The sequence below is a fragment of the Pristiophorus japonicus genome, chromosome 2 (assembly GCF_044704955.1).
Source record: "Pristiophorus japonicus isolate sPriJap1 chromosome 2, sPriJap1.hap1, whole genome shotgun sequence".
Taxonomy (NCBI): Eukaryota; Metazoa; Chordata; class Chondrichthyes; family Pristiophoridae; genus Pristiophorus; species Pristiophorus japonicus.
The window spans coordinates 146,271,229-146,288,622 of NC_091978.1; the positions used below are offsets into that span (position 1 = coordinate 146,271,229).

Genomic DNA, 17,394 nt, shown 5'->3' on the forward strand with positions numbered 1-17,394 from the left:
TTTTGATGGGTTGTGAGATATTTGGAAATCAGAGTTAAAAACGTAAGTGCATTTTTAGTTCAGAAGTACAAAGAGTATCCACTAATGCTCTAGTAATAGATAACAATTTTTGTTTGATCTGTTGATCCTATAACCTCATTATATAAAGTCAGAAATTAAAAAAGAGAAAAATGATCAAGAGGGCAAAATTGGGTGTCTTTGTGCCTCCCGTTAGCGCCCCCAGGGGGCACCAATGGTCGCAAATGGCTTTGCGACCTGTCGTGGCGCAGACATCGGGTGTTTTGTGGCAGCGCTATGGCATTGTGCCCTGATCTCCTTTGCCCCGAGATCGTGACATAACTGCAGCACTCATCGCCCTGGTCTCAAAATTGACTTCCGCCCCCTACAGCAAAGCTGGGTGAAAACACCCGCAGCTGCAGGAGGTGTGCATCTGGGGCAATGATTAAAGGTGAGGTGGCCGAGGTAAGTAAAAAACAAAGTTACCTTTCTTCTTCCAGTTTTTTCCACAGGATCCTGTCCGCAATCAATCAGCCCAGTACTAAACATAGAAACATAGAAAATAGGTGCAGGAATAGGCCATTCGGCCCTTCGAGCCTGCACCGCCATTCAATGAGTTCATGGCTGAACATGCAACTTCAGTACCCCATTCCTGCTTTCTCGCCATATCCCTTGATTCCCCTAGTAGTAAGGACTACATCTAACTCCTTTTTGAATGTATTTAGTGAATTGACCTCAACAACTTTCTGTGGTAGAGAATTCCACAGGTTCACCACTCTCTGGGTGAAGAAGTTTCTCCTCATCTCGGTCCTAAATGGCTTACCGCTTATCCTTAGAATGTGACCCCTGGTTCTGGACTTCCCCAACATTGGGAACATTCTTCCTGCATCTAACCTGTCTAAACCCGTCAGAATTTTAAACGTTTCTATGAGATCCTCTCTCATTCTTCTGAATTCCAGTGAATACAAGCCCAGTTGATCCAGTCTTTCTTGAAATGTCAGTCCCGCCATCCCGGGAATCAGTCTGGTGAACCTTCGCTGCACTCCCTCAATAGCAAGAATGTCCTTCCTCAAGTTAGGAAACCAATACTCCAGGTGTGGCCTCACCAAACCCTGTACAACTGCAATAACACCTCCCTGCCCCTGTACTCAAATCCCCTCACTATGAAGGCCAACATGTCATTTGCTTTCTTAACCGCCTGCTCTACCTGCATGCCAACCTTCAATGACTGATGTACCATGACACCCAGGTCTCGTTGCACCTCCCCTTTTCCTAATCTGTCACCATTCAGATAATAGTCTGTCTCTCTGTTTTTACCACCAAAGTGGATAACCTCACATTTATCCACATTATACTTCATCTGCCATGCATTTGCCCACTCACCTAACCTATCCAAGTCACTCTGCAGCCTCATAGCATCTTCCTCGCAGCTCACACTGCCACCCAACTTAGTGTCATCCGTAAATTTGGAGATACTACATTTAATCCCCTCGTCTAAATCATTAATGTACAATGTAAACAGCTGCGGCCCCAGCACAGAACCTTGCGGTACCCCACTAGTCACTGCCTGCCATTCTGAAAAGTACCCATTTACTCTTTGCTTACTGTCTGCCAACCAGTTCTCAATCCACGTCAGCACACTACCCCCAATCCCATGTGCTTTAACTTTGCACATTAATCTCTTGTGTAGGACCTTGTCGAAAGCCTTCTGAAAGTCCAAATACACCACATCAACTGGTTCTCCCTTGTCCATTCTACTGGAAACATCCTCAAAAAATTCCAGAAGATTTGTCAAGCATGATTTCCCTTTCACAAATCCATGCTGACTTGGACCTATCATGTCACCTCTTTCCAAATGTGCTGCTGTGACATCCTTAATAATTGATTCCATCATTTTACCCACTACCGATGTCAGGCGGACCGGTCTAAAATTCCCTGTTTTCTCTCTCCCTCCTTTTTTAAAAAGTGGGGTTACATTGGCTACCCTCCACTCCATAGGAACTGATCCAGAGTCTATGGAATGTTGGAAAATGATTGTCAATGCATCCACTATTCCCAAGGCCACCTCCTTAAGTACTCTGGGATGCAGTCCATCAGGCCCTGGGAATTTATCGGCCTTCAATCCCATCAATTTCCCCAACACAATTTCCCGACTAATAAGGATTTCCCTCAGTTTCTCCTTCTTACTAGACCCTCTGACCCCTTTTATATGCGGAAGGTTGTTTGTGTCCTCCTGAGTGAATACCGAACCAAAGTACTTGTTCAATTGGTCTGCCATTGCTTTGTTCCCCGTTATGACTTCCCCTGATTCTGACTGCAGAGGACATACATTTGTCTTTACTAACCTTTTTCTCTTTACATATTGATAGAAACTTTTGCAGTCCGTCTTAATGTTTCCTGCAATCTTCCTCTCGTACTCTATTTTCCCTGTCCTAATCAAACCCTTTGACCTCCTCTGCTGAGTTCTAAATTTCTCCCAGTCCCCAGGGTTCACTGCTATTTCTGGCCAATTTGTATGCCACTTCCTTGGCTTTAATACTATCCCTGATTTTCCTTAATAGCCACGGTTGAGCCACCTTCCCTTTTTTATTTTTAAGCCAGACAGGGATGTACAATTGTTGTAGTTCATTCATGCGGTCTCTAAATGTCTGCCATTGCCCATCCACAGTCAACCCCTTAAGTATCATTCGCCAATCTATCCTAGCCAATTTACTCCTCATACCTTCAAAGTTACCCTTCTTTAAGTTCTGGACCATGGTCTCTGAATTCACTGTTTCATTCTCCATCCTAATGTAGAATTCCACCATATTATGGTCACTCTTTCCCAAGGGACCTCGCACAACGAGATTGCTAATTAATCCTCTCTCATTGCACAACACCCAGTCTAAGATGGCCTCCCCCCTAGTTGGTTTCTCGACACATTGGTCCAGAAAACCATCCCTTATGCACTCCAGGAAATCCTCCTCCACCATATTGTTTCCAGCTTGGTTAGCCCAATCTATATGCATATTAAAGTCACCCATGATAACTGCTGCACCTTTATTGCATGCACCCCTAATTTCCTGTTTTTGGTGCCCTCCGCAACATCACTGCTACTGTTTGGAGGTCTGTACACAACTCCCACTAACGTTTTTTGCCCTTTGGTGTTTTGCAGCTCTACCCATGTAGATTCCACATCATCCAAGCTAATGTCCTTCCTAACTATTGCATTAATCTCCTCTTTAACCAGCAATGCTACCCCACCTCCTTTTCCTTTTATTATATCGTTCCTGAATGTTGAATACCCATGGATGTTGAATTCCCAACCCTGATCATCCTGGAGCCACGTCTCTGTAATCAAATCACATCTTATCTGTTAACATCTATTTGCACAGTTAATTCATCCACGTTATTATGGATACTCCTTGCATTAAGACACAAAGCCTTGAGGCTTGTTTTTTTAACACCCTTTGTCCTTTTAGAATTATGATGTCGTGTGGCCCTTTTTGTTTCTGGCCTTTGTTTACTCGGCCTTCCACTGTTGCTTTTTACCTTTCTACCATCTGTTTCTGACTCCATATTACTTCGCCTTATCTCGCTTCATAGGTTCCCATTCCCCTGCCATATTAGTTTAAACACTCCCGAACTGCATTAGCAAATGTTACCCCTAGGACATCAGTTCCAGTCCTGCCCAAGTGCAAACCGTCCCTTTTGTACAGGTCCCACTTCCCCCAGAACTGGTTCCAATGTCCCAGGAATTTGAATCCCTCCCTCTTGCACCACTGCTCAAGCCATGTATTTATTCTAACTATCCTGCTCCCTCTACTCTGATTAGCATGTGGCACTGGTAGCAATCCGGAGATTACTACCTTTGAGGTCCTACTTTTTAATTTAACTCCTAGCTCCCTAAATTCAGCTTGTAGGATCTCTTCCCACTTCTTACCTATATCGTTGGTACCTACATGTACCACAACAACTGTCTGTTCACCCTCCCTCTCCAGAATGCTCTGCAGCTGCTCCGAGACATCCTTGACCCTTGCACCAGGGAGGCAACATACCATCCTGGAGTCTTGGTTGCGGCCGTAGAAACTCCTATCTAGTCCCCTTACAATAGAGTCCCCTATCACTATAGCTCTCCCACTCTTTTACCCTCCCTTCTGTGCAGCAGAGCCACCTGGCTGCTGGTGCCTTCCCCTGCTAAGTCATCTCCCCCAACAATATCCAAAACGGTATATCTGTTTTGGAGGGAGATGACCGCAGGGGACTCGTGCACTACCTTCCTGCTCTTGCCTTGTCTCTTGGTTACCCATTCACTATCTGTCCTAACCCTTACCTGCGGTGTGACCAACTCACTAAATGTGCTATCCACAACATTCTCAGCATCGCGCATGCTCCAGAGTGAGTCCATCCGCAGCTCCAGTGCCGTCATGCGGTCTGTCAGGAGCTGCAGCTGGACACACTTCCCGCACACATAGTAGAGTGTCCCTGACTTCCCACATAGCACAGGAGGAGCATGACACGGGCCCGAGCTCTACTGCCATGACTTAATCCTTAAATTAATTTACTTTCTAAAATTTACTTAAACACCAAACAGCTACTTAGTAGTTCGCTGCCAATTAAACCAATCTAAAAGTCAGTCTAAAAGAGAGTTACACTTACCAGTCGAATAGCCAACCACTTACCAGCTTGGCTGTGACGTCACCTCTCGATTTTGCACCCCTCTATCTTTGTCTGCAACTGGTTGGGCTGGTCTCTGGGTCTCCGTCTCCTACTCTTGCACTCCTTATCAGTTGCTCTAGTGTCAGCACTGGTAGGAAAAACAAGACAAAACAGCACCTGCCGCCCCCACTTGTCCGAACTCACCCACTTACCAAACTCACAAATGCCACTCTATGCTGTTGCACTCCGTGCTCTGCTTGAGTGCAGGGCTGATCGCGTGGGATCACGGCTGCCTTGATGGTCCAGTGTGGTCCGAGTCACAATCGTGCAGCCCGGCACTCGGTCATGGATGCCGGGCTACTGGACCAGTCGCACACTGCTCTGGTGGCCCAGTGGTGGCCATTGGAGGCTGTGCAGTGTGTGCAGCAGCCCTCTCCTTTTGTGTAGCGCTGAACCTTTCACCCCAGTCGCGGCCCGGGACCTGCCCCCAAAGTGGAGCTCTGGAGATAGCGCTCTGCTTCCTTTGAGCGGCGGTAAGCCCAATTCAGTGGCGGAGGTGGGACTTCAGCGCCGGGCACTCAAAGTTCTGGCCCTGGAAGGTTACCGCCCTCAATTGGGACATGAGGCAATTTCGCCCCCACTGTCTTTATTTCTTCTGGTACCACTTCTGTCATCAGATTATATGTTTGAGCAAGTGAGAACAGGCTCCAACTGGTCCAAGGTTTGGGTTTATCTGAATTAATCTAGACTGATTAACTGGGCATTTGGTTTGTGGTCCAGAGTTCATCCTGGATGAAATTGGAACAGCACAAGGTGCTGCAATAGTGTGTAGGAGGAAGAAAAGAAGTGTGTATGGTAATGTTATTAGAATCATAGTGGCAGAAATACAGTGCTGTTGTAGTCGGTGCAATATCACTTTTAAGAGTTTAATACAAAAGCTGTTACATTGATATTACATTCTTGAATTACCTCAAAAATCTTGTCATTGCAAAGAAAGTAGTGGATGTGCATTTCTGTCCCAATCATTTATGCTCTAAATTGGCTGTTCATTTTAAGCAGGAATTCTTGACAAGAAGGAATCTAATCCTTGGCAACACAACCGCTTACAGCCACTGACCTTGTGCAGCAAACACAACATTCTTTGACCAACCTCACTCTGTCGTCTATAATGGTCAGGGAGCCACATTTAAGGGTTACTAAGTTATAGCGTATTGCTGCATTTCATCAAGGACACCTGTGAACCATCCTCATGATAGATGTTGTGGACATGTTTTTCTCAAAGAAACAGTTCTGTTTCATCCTTCATTTTGAATAAATGTTTTCTTTTACTGATTGCAGGATGGAATGGGAAACCTGAAAATCACAAATAAAGGGATACGGCTCGAAGGCAAAGCTGATTTCCTTCTTCCATTATATGTCAAAGAAGTTCGTTCACGAAAGGTAAGTAGGAACTGTCCTGGCAGTGATAAATAAAAAAAACAAGTTAAATATAGGTGCTGTTGAGTTGACAAATATAGATAATGTTAGAAATGCGAATGAGGCCATAGTCCTACGTGAGTTTTCTTTAATCATCTTTTTGAAGAGTAAACTTTCGAAATAATGTTGCAGGTCAGTTGACTTAATATGAATGCATTATTTTCATGGATATGATAAATGTTGTTAGGATGCAATATATTACTAAATAGTAGAAGCTAGCTTTGCAACTCAATTGAAAACTATGTAAAACTCTCTTTCACTTTTATAAATTTTCAAGTTTATATTTGTGAAATGTTATGTTTCTCTTTTTCTTTACTTTTTGAACATTTCCACCATCTTAATTTTTTGTCTTATAATAGTCCTGTGATGTGCTTTGACACATTTTACTACATTATAAGCGCTATATAAATACACGTTGTTGTTTGTTGTTATACATTCTGATTGGTGAGTCAGACTGGCATGTGCCAGCACTTCTGTATCCAGCAGCTACATGAGTGAGAATGGTTCAGATGTGGCAAGAGAATCTATGCTGTCTCTCACAGGGAGCGTAAACTCAAAAGGGAGTTTACGCTCCCTGTGAGAAACAGCACAGATTCTGCTTAGATTAAGAACTCACCATGTGGGGAATTGTAAACACAAAGTCCATTTCTATCCTATTCCTCTGTGGCAATTGCATCGTTACCATTTTTAGGAGATTTGAGTAATGTAAGTAAATGAAGTAAAAGACATGGATTAATCAAGGACAGTCAGCATGGATTTGTTAAGGAAAGGTCATGTCTGACTAACTTGATTGAATTTTTCGAGGAGGTAACCAGGAGGGTCGATGAGGGCAGTGCGTATGATGTAGTGTATATGGATTTTAGCAAAGCTTTTGATAAGGTCCCACATGGCAGACTGGTCACGGGTAAAAGCCCATGGGATCCAGGGCAAAGTGGCAAGTTGGATCCAAAATTGTCTCAGAGGCAGGAAGCAAAGAGTAATGGTTGATGGGCATTTTTGTGACTGGAAGGATGTTTCCAGCGGGGTTCCGCAGGGCTCAGTGCTGGGTCCCTTGCATTTTGTGGTATATATCTATGACTTGGACTTCAGTGTTGGGGGTATGATTAAGAAGTTTGCAGGTGATACAAAAATAGGCTGTGTGGTTGAAGAAGAAAGCTGCAAACTGCAGGAAGATATCAATGTACTGGTCAGGTGGGCAGAACAGTGGCAAATGGAATTCAATCCGGATAAGTGTGAGGTAATGCATTTGGGGAGGTCTAACAAGACAAGGGAATAAACATTAAATGATACGACATTGAAAAGTGTAGAGAAACAAAGGGACCTTGGAGTGCAGGTCCACAGACTCCTGTAGGTAGCAGGCCAGGTAGATAAGGTGGTTAAGAAGGCATATGGAATACTTGCCTTTATTAGTTGAGGCGTGGAATACAAGAGCAAGGACGCAATGCTTGAACTGTATAAAACACCGGTTAGGCCGCAACTGGATTACTGTGTGCAGTTCTGGTCACCACATTACAGAAAAGATGTGATTGCACTGAAAAGGGTGCAGAGGAGATTTACAGGAATGTTGCCTGGACTGGAGAAGTTTGGCTATGAGGAAAGTTTGGAGGTGCTGGGTCTGTTTTTTTTGGAACAGAGGAGGCTGAGGGGAGACCTGATTGAGGTGTAAAATTTTGGATAGAGTGGATATGAAGGACCTGTTTCCCTTGGCAGAGGGGTCAACAACTAGGGGGCATAGATTTAAAGTAATTGGGGGGAGGTATAGAAGAGATATGGGGGGAAATTTCTTTACCCAGAGGGTGGTGGAGGTCTGGAACTCACTGCCTAAAAGGGTGATAGAGGCAGAAAGCCTCACCACATTAAAAAAATATTTGGATGTGCACTTAAAAGTACCATAACCTACAGGGCTATGGGCCAGCAGCTGGAAAGTGGGATTAGGCTGGATAGCTGTTGATCGGCCGGCGCGAACATGATGGGCTGAAATGGCCTGCTCTGTGCTGTAAATTTTTATGATTCTATGATTCTATGTATTGTTGTTGGGCAATCGTCTACCATGTTTGTTACACAGCTTATCAAGACCCTTAAAAATTGCTAAGAATGAATATAGAATTTGTTTAAATTTCAGTACTTTAAATACATTCTACTCTCTGGGGTTGAAGTTAATGATTTTCCCCAGTTGGTGCCAGTTCTGAAACGTAAACATTCGAATTACTAACAGCTGCCAGAGAGACACACAAACAGTGGCCTAGAAATGCGTCTTGGGCAGTGGTGCCAAACGGGGGTATCAGATCAGCCTCCCTTTATACACAGTGCCTGATATATAGCGTCATTGACTGCACTCAAACAGTGTCTTTCCTCCTTTCATTTGATCTATCCCAAAAAAAGCAAATGAGTTTTATTTTCAAAGCTCACATTATCACCTGAATTTTGTTAATAATTAGTAATTAGAGTGTTTGCATGCTCTTATAATTGAGAGTGAGACACACACATACACATACATACAGAGGCTAAATATTCCCGTTGCCGAGTGTGCAGGTCTGGGGGCGGGTCGGCAGTAAAAGTCCCGGAAATAGCGAGTGCGTCGGGAACCTGCTGTCATCCCACTGCCTCGTACTTTTAACTCGGGCAGCTTTAAAGGTGCGAAACGGACCCGATCGACAGAGGCGGGCAACCTTATTAAAGTCATTAATTGTTTGTTGAGAGACCCTTAAGAGGGTTCTTGAGCACAGGAGTCACGTAGTTTTGGGTACCTCACCTGTGAAAGGGAGGCTGAAGTTCAGTGGCCATTTATTGCGAGCTGGGAAACACATATAAATACTGCAACATCACACCTCATTACTTGCCTCATGGAAAGGCTCTTGCTCAGTCCATTTTGTCCACAGATTTTGGTGTCAGCAGTTTGCAGGTCATTTCTGAAACATCGGAAACCACTCTCACCACTTTGTTACTCAGTATCAGAACATTGAGGGTTTGGCCCTCTGATCTCCAATTTACCTACCATCTGCTACATCAATAAGGGTGCCGCTTATACTGTCTCACTTGGCCCTCAGAATCAGACCAAGTTGAGCTCCACAACCAGCAGCAGCAGCCATACCAGCCTTCTCCTCAATGACCTGATGCTCCATAGGAGTGAGGAGGACACCACAGGACTGCAGCATGCCAGAGACAATACCCCAACATCAGGGTACACAGGCACAGGATGAGCTTTCGCAACATGACTGAGCAGCATTGCTTCAGAAGGCTCAGCCAGGTCATGGCAGACATTTGAAGCTTGCTGGAACAAAACTTGCTGCCCAGATGCCTCCATATGCTCTACGAAGTTCCCCCCACCAAAACCATAAAGCATCCTTACAATGACCAAGCTATTCCTCTCACCCAAATCCCCATTGCTCGAGGTTAAGTAATGTCTCACCAATCACTCCAAGTGATAAAGCCACTTCCCAGGTAGCAGGCAAATGTGGACAAGACCCAGAAGTGGTGCATATAAATATATTTATGTGCATCATCAAAATAACTGAATCTTAACACTGACATTTTTTCATACACCCATGTACGTACCCATGTGCATCTACTTTTGTGTCTTTTTCCTTTTCCGAGTGCTTCTACGAGGTGTAACCCCTGTGGCTTCAGCAGAGGTAGAGCCATGCTGCTCACTTCCCTGCTGTGACTGCAAAGACACTTCTGGCAGACATCATCTGGGTTTTGGAGCCTGTGAGGGCCCTGCCAAAGACTGCTCCTCCTGCAACTGTGCATGGGCAGCCTCAGCCATCAGGATCCGAAGCAGCATGTGGGGCCTTTGAATGAGGGGTAGGCACTGTGAGAAGAGCCTCCATTTCCATGTTCCCTCTCACCATCATCCCTCTTTTGGGCCATCCACACTTCCATGCAAGCAAGCACCTTTGTGTTTTTTTGTATTTCAACTTCCACCCTCCTCTAGCAACCTTCAAATGAGTGGAGTGCAAGGCTACTTTAAATATTGGTGCTGGAAACAAGTCATCGATGACATCATCAGACCCGCTCCATTTAATTGGATCCAGGAAATGCGCATGACTGCTTTAAGTGGAGCCATTAAGTTAAAGTTGCCCTGAAGAACGGACTGAGCAGAACATTGCATTCCTGACCCACTATGCGACCCGCATACACCTTACCTGACTCCACAGTAAAAATTGAAGCCAGACACAAATACAGATACAAAGACAGAGATACATGTCCAGGAACTAATCACTAAACACTAAAGACCAAATTCAGTGTTTAAAGAGATCCCTTAGAAAGTCCCAAGCAATGCTGTTGAACATGGAGATACCATTCCCCCGTCACCGCCCCCCGTCCCCCCAGCCCCACCGCCCCTTGTGTCAGCTCTATGTCCTGGCCCTTTCCTCACTCCTGATAGAGACCAAGGGGTCGAAATTCGGTTGCTAACGCCAACTTAAACACTGGCATTATGAGTCACCTGGGCGGCGGTGGGTTGTCGCTGGCATTAGAGGCTGGTGATGCCTGGCACGAAATTGGGTTGTGGTTTTTTAAGGGCGTTAAAATTTAAGGTCCAGCTGGCTAACGCCATGGAAATTAAGAGTCACCTCGCGTACAATGCCTCCTTGGCGCCGGTCTCGCTAAATTCACTTTTGCCACTTCACTTACCAGCTGGTGGCGATGACGCCTAGAAAAAGTTGCCGTGCACAAGCGAGGAAACAAATCCAGGGCGTTATTTAAAGGGAGTTGCAACCAGCCCAGAGAGCTTGTGGTCCGTGCTACGTTGGCTGCTTTCACAGTTTGAAGGAGCTGGCATCCTGCGGCTACTGACTCCTAAGCTTCAGTACTAGCATCTCAAAGACATTGTTGTGTTCAAGATCTAGCATATTGCTGTTACCCCTGCAAATTTAAGGGGGCAGTGATCGCACACCATGCCGTCCTGCGGCAAAGACTTCAAAGGTGCCGGCTGCAGAGACAGCTTATGGCAAATGTGGATGCTCGCCAGAGGATAGACCCCAAACAGCGAGGCAGGAGGCCGTACAATCGTAGGATTTACCGTGCACATTATTCTTATCTTGAGATGTCCGAGGAGCAGTGCCTAAGAAGGCTGAGGTTCCGCAATGAGGTGGTGACGGAACTCTGCCACCTCCTGCGGACATATCTGGCAGCTGACATCGGCACCAGGACCTCGCTGTCAGTGGCAGTGAAAGTGACAGCAGCACTCAACTTCTATGCTACTGGCTCCTTTCAGTCTCCTGTGTGCGAAATTTGCAACATCTCACAGTTTGCAGTGCATTGCTGCATTCGGCAGGTGACCGACACTCTCTACAGCAAACAAATGGACTACATCAAGTTCAGCATGTCCAGGGAAGACCTGGATGAGTGCTCCCGTGGCTTTGCCAGGATAGCGGGCTTCCTCATGATCCAAGGGAGCCATTGATTGTACCCATGAAGCATTGTGGACTCTGCCTCATCTGGCAAGCCTATTCACCTGGCCATCTGCTGAAGACATTGCACCCAGCCTCCAAGCCTCCATGCATATAAATGGCAAGACAAGATTGTGCCAAATTAAACAACTGTTTATTTACAAAAAAAAACAGAGTGCTGTAAAGAAGCACTAAAGGATGCCATCATCCACAGCAAGCAATAATTGAAACCAGACCCTTTGAACCATTATCACACACATCCATGTGCAACTATCCATATTAGTTCATAATGGAACAAGGACAGCATCTCTGGCCAGCACTACACAATTCTTTAATGGCTCATCCAAGTGCAACTATTTACATGAGTTCATATTCGAGCAAGGTCAGCATTTCTGGCTACTAGCACACACATATTTACCGGCTCTTTCTCAGTGCTTTCCCACCCCTTCCCTTCTCTCCCCTCCCATGCCTATTGCTTCTCCTCAATGGGGTCTCAGTGTCTGCAGCAAAGCTGGTAGCAGGTCGCTCTATTGGCACTGCTGCTATAGCTGATGGCCTAGCTGGACATTCGGCACCAGCTCAGGCCCTGGAAGGCCCACTGCAGACCTCATCTCAGCTTGGGTGGCAGCACTCTGTGGTAGATAGGTTGCAGAGAGCGGCAGGGGCAAGGGCAGAATGATGTCACACTGAGGGAGGACATCGTTCCAACAGGTCCGACATGCTGCTACACCCTCGGGCAGAGCCTCAGCATCTGGAGCTATCTGGCTGAGCACAGATTGCTGCCGTGCTTCAGCAACATTAGTTCCCTGTGCAACTGATGGGGCCCCAGACATGATGGCAGTGGTCAGTGCCTAGCATAGCGTCGGCCTGCTGCTCAATGGCTACTGCCATATCAGCCATAGTCTGTGCCAGCATGTCTGGGACCCCATGGTCACTTGAGGTATCAAACATCCTTTGGAATCTACCAAAGATGGGCTCGATGAGCTGCTGAGATACAAATGCAAAGGTTTCAGCGGACTCCTCTATTCTCAGAGCTAGTGCTTCGAAACTCACGGGCACTCTTGACGATACACCCAGCAGATTGCTGTGCATCTGCGATGACTGTCTTATGAGATCCTCTAATTCAGGCTCATCACCAGAGTGTTGCTGAGCATCACTCAGGAGTGCACTCACCCTCCAGGGAGCTGGCCCCCAGGCCTCCCCTTCCCCATGGCCTTGCTGCAGACCACTGGGTCCCGGAGCATTACCCACCTCCATCTCCCCAACCACGCCTTCCACAAAAAAGCTGATGGCCCCGCTCTCTGAGGGCACTGGATCCTCTGTCACATCCAGAGAGGTATCCTCTGCCTCCTCCTCCTCTCCACCGTCAGTCGCAGTGGAAGGCTGAGGTGCAGTCTTATGGAAAGAGTTGAAGGATTGTGGTGTCAGGCCTAAGTGGCATGCCAGATACTGCAAAGGAACTCAACATACCATCACTGTCCCCAGGGGGTTCAGTCTCACCCACCGCCATGGCACCAACTTGAACGCTCATCAGGGCCGAGACACGTTCCTCCAACGGAGTCAGGTGCTGGAGTTCAGAGTCTCCTCCTGCAGTCCTCATCTACTTCCTGTGGTTGTGGACGATCTTGTCCTGTGAGATTAAAGAGAACGTCTGAGTTCGAGCCCTTCTATCAGTGTGTCCCAAGTGCCTTACATAGTTTAGTTGATGTTACTGTATGAGAGTCTTCACAGTTCGATGTAACTTCCATTCACTGCGTGGACTTGCTGTGGCAATGCTTGAATTAGAGGGCCAGGACCTAACAGTAATGGGGAGACTACCATCTTCGAGATGCATATGAAGACTGAGGAGTCAACAACAAGAGGGGAGGGTCTGCAGAACAGAGTAGCAAGGTTAACAGCGCCTGCAGGCCCTTGCAGTGGGTGAGGCTTCAAATGGAAGCCTTGCATCTGGCCTCACCCACGTAGACATGGATTCCCAACACTATATTCAGCAGAGAGTGCACATTGAGCTAAGAGCATAGGATGTTGATGTTTAAAATTTAAGATGCTCACCCTCACAAGCCGCATCATGTCATTCCACTTTTTACTGCATTGAGTGACTGTCCTGCCCACCATGTCACTCGCAGACACTCGTTCTGTAAGTTTGTGGTTGTGGTCCTCTCCAGCCTCTGTCCTGAACAACTCACTCCGCCTCTCTGTGGCATCAAGGATTGCATCCACGGTGGCATCCGACACGCTGGCGAGCTGCTGCTGCTTGATCTGCCATCTTCATTGTCTGAGTGAGTGCAGAGGAAGCGAATATATCCACGAGGCGTTGAGGCGCCCAATCAACACGTCAATGTTGAGGCCCCGCTTAACGGCCCACTCAACACTCCTTACCACCTCCAGTTAAGTGCAAACACCACGATTCGCTGCTATCCTTTTTTCAGTTGGCAAAACTGAATTTCGCGTTTCGGCGCCATGCCCAACAACTGGCGGTAAAAAAATCGACTCAGCCGGTGACACTGCCTCAGAAATGGCAATACCCAATTTCAGCCCCCAAGGAACTCATTTTAACTTTTCTTGCAAGGTCAAAAATAGTTGATTACATCAATGGAAAGGAAAATTGAGTGAGCTGTAAAACAGGCTGCCAATTTACTAATATCCAGTTTTTGCTCAGCAATAAAAGTTAAAATTAACCCCCAGAAATCCACTGTGAGAACGTATATATTTTCCAGAGGACTGCTCACGATAAGTCAGAAAATGTGCTGTTTTGAAAGGAATGGAACATTATACCGGGTAAAATAAAACAAATTATTTTTTGGCTAATTTACAAAGGAACTGACTATCTAAATCAAACTAGAAAATAGTTCTGTATATTTCTAAAAAATAATTTTTAGTCATTTAAAATCAGGTTGCTCACAGGTGTTGGATTGACACTGATTTTTAAATACTTATTTTTTGTGATAAACCCACTTTCAGCTGTAGTTATTTTTTTATTTGTTCTGGGATGTGGACATCATTGGAAGAAGGCACTGAGTGTAACTTAGCCAAGTTTGCTGATGATAGGAGGATGACACAAAAAATCTGCAAAAGGACATAGACAGGCTAAGTTGAGTGGGCAAAAATTTGGCGGATGGAATATAATGTTGGAAAGTGTGAGGTCATGCACTTTGGCAGAAAAAAATCAAAGAGCAAGTTATTATTTAAATGGAGAAAGATTGCAAAGTGCCGCAATACAGTGGGACCTGGGGGTACTTGTGCATGAAACACAAAAGGATAGTATGCAGGTACAGCAAATGATCAGGAAGGCCAATGGTATTTTGGCCTTTATTGCAAAAGGGATGGAGTATAAAAGCAGGGAAGTCTTGCTACAGCTATATAAGGTATTGGTGAGACCACACCTGGAATACCACGTGCAGTTTTGGTTTCCATATTTACGAAAGGATATACTTGCTTTGGAGGCAGTTCAGAGAAGGTTCACAAGGTTGATTCCGGGGATGAGGGGGTTGACTTATGAGGAAAGGTTGAGTAGGTTGGGCCTCTACTCATTGGAATTCAGAAGAATGAGAGGTGATCTTATCGAAACGTATAAGATTCTGGGGGGGCTTGACAAGGTAGATGCAGGGAGGATGTTTCCATTGATAGGGGAGACTAGAACTAGAGAGCACGATCTTAGAATAAGGGGCCGCCATTTAAAACTGAGATGAGGAGAAATTTCTTCTCTCAGAAGGTTGTAAATCTGTGGAATTCGTTGCCTCAGAGAGCTGTGGAAGCTCGGACATTGAATAAATTTAAGATAGAAATACAGTTTCTTAAACAATAAGGGGATAAGGGGCTATGGGGAATGGGTGGGGAAGTGGATCCATGATCAGATCAGCCATGAACATTGAATGGCGGAGCAGGCTCGAGGGGCCATATGGCCTACTTCTGTTCCTATTTCTTATGTGCTTATATGTTCTTATGTTCATCTATTGTCCATCCCTATTTGCCCTTGAAAAGGTGGTGCTACTGAGCTGCCTTCTTGAATTGCTGAAGTCTGTGTGGTGCAGGTACTCCCACAGTGCCGTTGGGGAGCGAGTTCCTGGATTTCACCCAATGATTACGAAGGAATGCAGATATATTTCCAAGTCAGGATGGTGTGTAACTTGGAGGGTAACATGCAGGTGATGGCGTTCCCCTGTGCCTGCTGCCCTTGTCCTTCTTGGTGGTAGAGGTCGTGAGTTTTGGAGGTGCTGTCCAAGAAGCCTTGGCAAGTCGCTACAGTGCATCTTGTAGATGGTGCACACTGCAGCCACGGTGCGCCGGTGATGGAGGGAGTGAATGTTTAAAGTGGTGGATTGGGTGTCAATCAAGTGGGCTACTTTGTCCTGGATGGTGTCGGGCTTGTTGAGTGTTATTGGAGCTGCAATCTACCACCAAACTCATGGTCTACAGGGCTGTAGTAATACCCACCTTCCTGTATGGGTCTGAGGCATGGACGATGTACAGAAGGCACCTCAAGTCACTGGAGATATATTACCAAAGGTGTCTCCACAAGATCCTGCAAATCCCCTGGGAGGACAGACGCACAAACATCAGTGTCCTCGACCAGGCTAACATGCCCAGTATTGAAGCACTGACCACACTCAATCAGCTTCACTGGGCAGGCCACATAGTACGCATGCCAGATACAAGACTCCCTAAGCAAATGCTTTATGCGGAGCTCCTTCAGAGTAAACGAGCCAAAGGAGGACAGCGGAAACGTTATAAGGACACCCTCAAAGCCTCCCTGGTAAAGTGCGACTTCACCACTGACACCTGGGAGACATTGGCCGGAGATCGCCCGAGGTGGAGAAAGTCCATCCGGGAGGGCGTTGAGCTCTTTGAGGCTCGACGCAAGGAGCATGAAGAGGCCAGGCGCAGGCAGTGGAAGGAGCGCATGGCAATCCAGCCTACCGCCCCCTTCCCCCGACGAATGTCTGTCCCACCTGTAACAGGGCCTGTGGCTCTCGTATCGGACTGTTCAGCCATCAAAGAACTCACTTTGGGAGTGGAAGCAAGTCCTCCTCGATTCCGAGGGACTGCCTATGATGATGACTCATCCAGGCAAGTGGAAAGTATTCCTCACACTCTTGACTTGTGCCTTGTAAATGGTGGAAAGGCTTTGGGGAGTCAGGAGGTGAGACACTTGCTGCAGAACACCCAGTTTCTGACTCGCTCTTGTTGTCACAGTATTTGTGTGGCTGGTCCAGTTAAGTTTCTGGTCAGTAGTGACTCCAGGATGTTGATGGTGGGGGATTCGGTGATGGTAATCCCGTTGAATGTCAAGGGAAGTGGTTAGACTCTCACTTGTTGGAGATAGTCATTGCCTGGCACTTGTGCGGCTCGATTGTTACTAGTCACTTATCAACCCAAGCCTGAATGTTGTCCAGGTCTTGCTGCATGTGGGCATGGACTGCTTCATTTTCTGAGGAATTGCGAATGGAACTGAACACTGTGCAATCATCAGTGAGCATCCCCTCTTCTGACCTTATGATGGAGGGAAGGTCATTGATGAAGCAGCTAAAGATGGTTGGGCCTAGGACACTGCCCTGAGGAACTCCTGCAGCACTGTCCTGGGGCTGAGATGATTGACCTCCAACCACCGCAACCATCTTCCTTTGTGCTAGGTATGACTCCAGCCAGTGGAGAGTTTTCCCACTGATTACCATTGACTTCAATTTTACTAGGGCTCCTTGATGCCACACTCGGTCAAATGCTGCCTTGATGTCAAGGGCAGTCACTCTCACCTCACCTCTGGAATTCAGCACTTTTGTCCATGTTTGGACCAAGGCTGTAATGAGGTCAAAGTAATAAAACTTTATCAAATTAGCACTCTTAAATACATCAAGGAATATTTTTTTAAGCAATTTTTTAAAAATTAGGTTTT

At 46.3% G+C, this 17,394-nt stretch overlaps 1 protein-coding gene across 2 annotated transcripts in view; it reads left to right on the top strand.

Annotated features, from left to right (window-relative positions):
• LOC139232499 (zeta-sarcoglycan) overlaps positions 1-17,394 on the top strand; it is an 817,822-nt gene that overhangs the window by 370,349 nt on the left and 430,079 nt on the right. For both annotated transcript variants that reach the window (XM_070862812.1, XM_070862822.1), the window contains exon 2: positions 5,974-6,075. In XM_070862812.1, the coding sequence (XP_070718913.1) occupies positions 5,974-6,075 (102 nt within the window). The remainder of the gene's footprint in view (positions 1-5,973; positions 6,076-17,394) is intronic.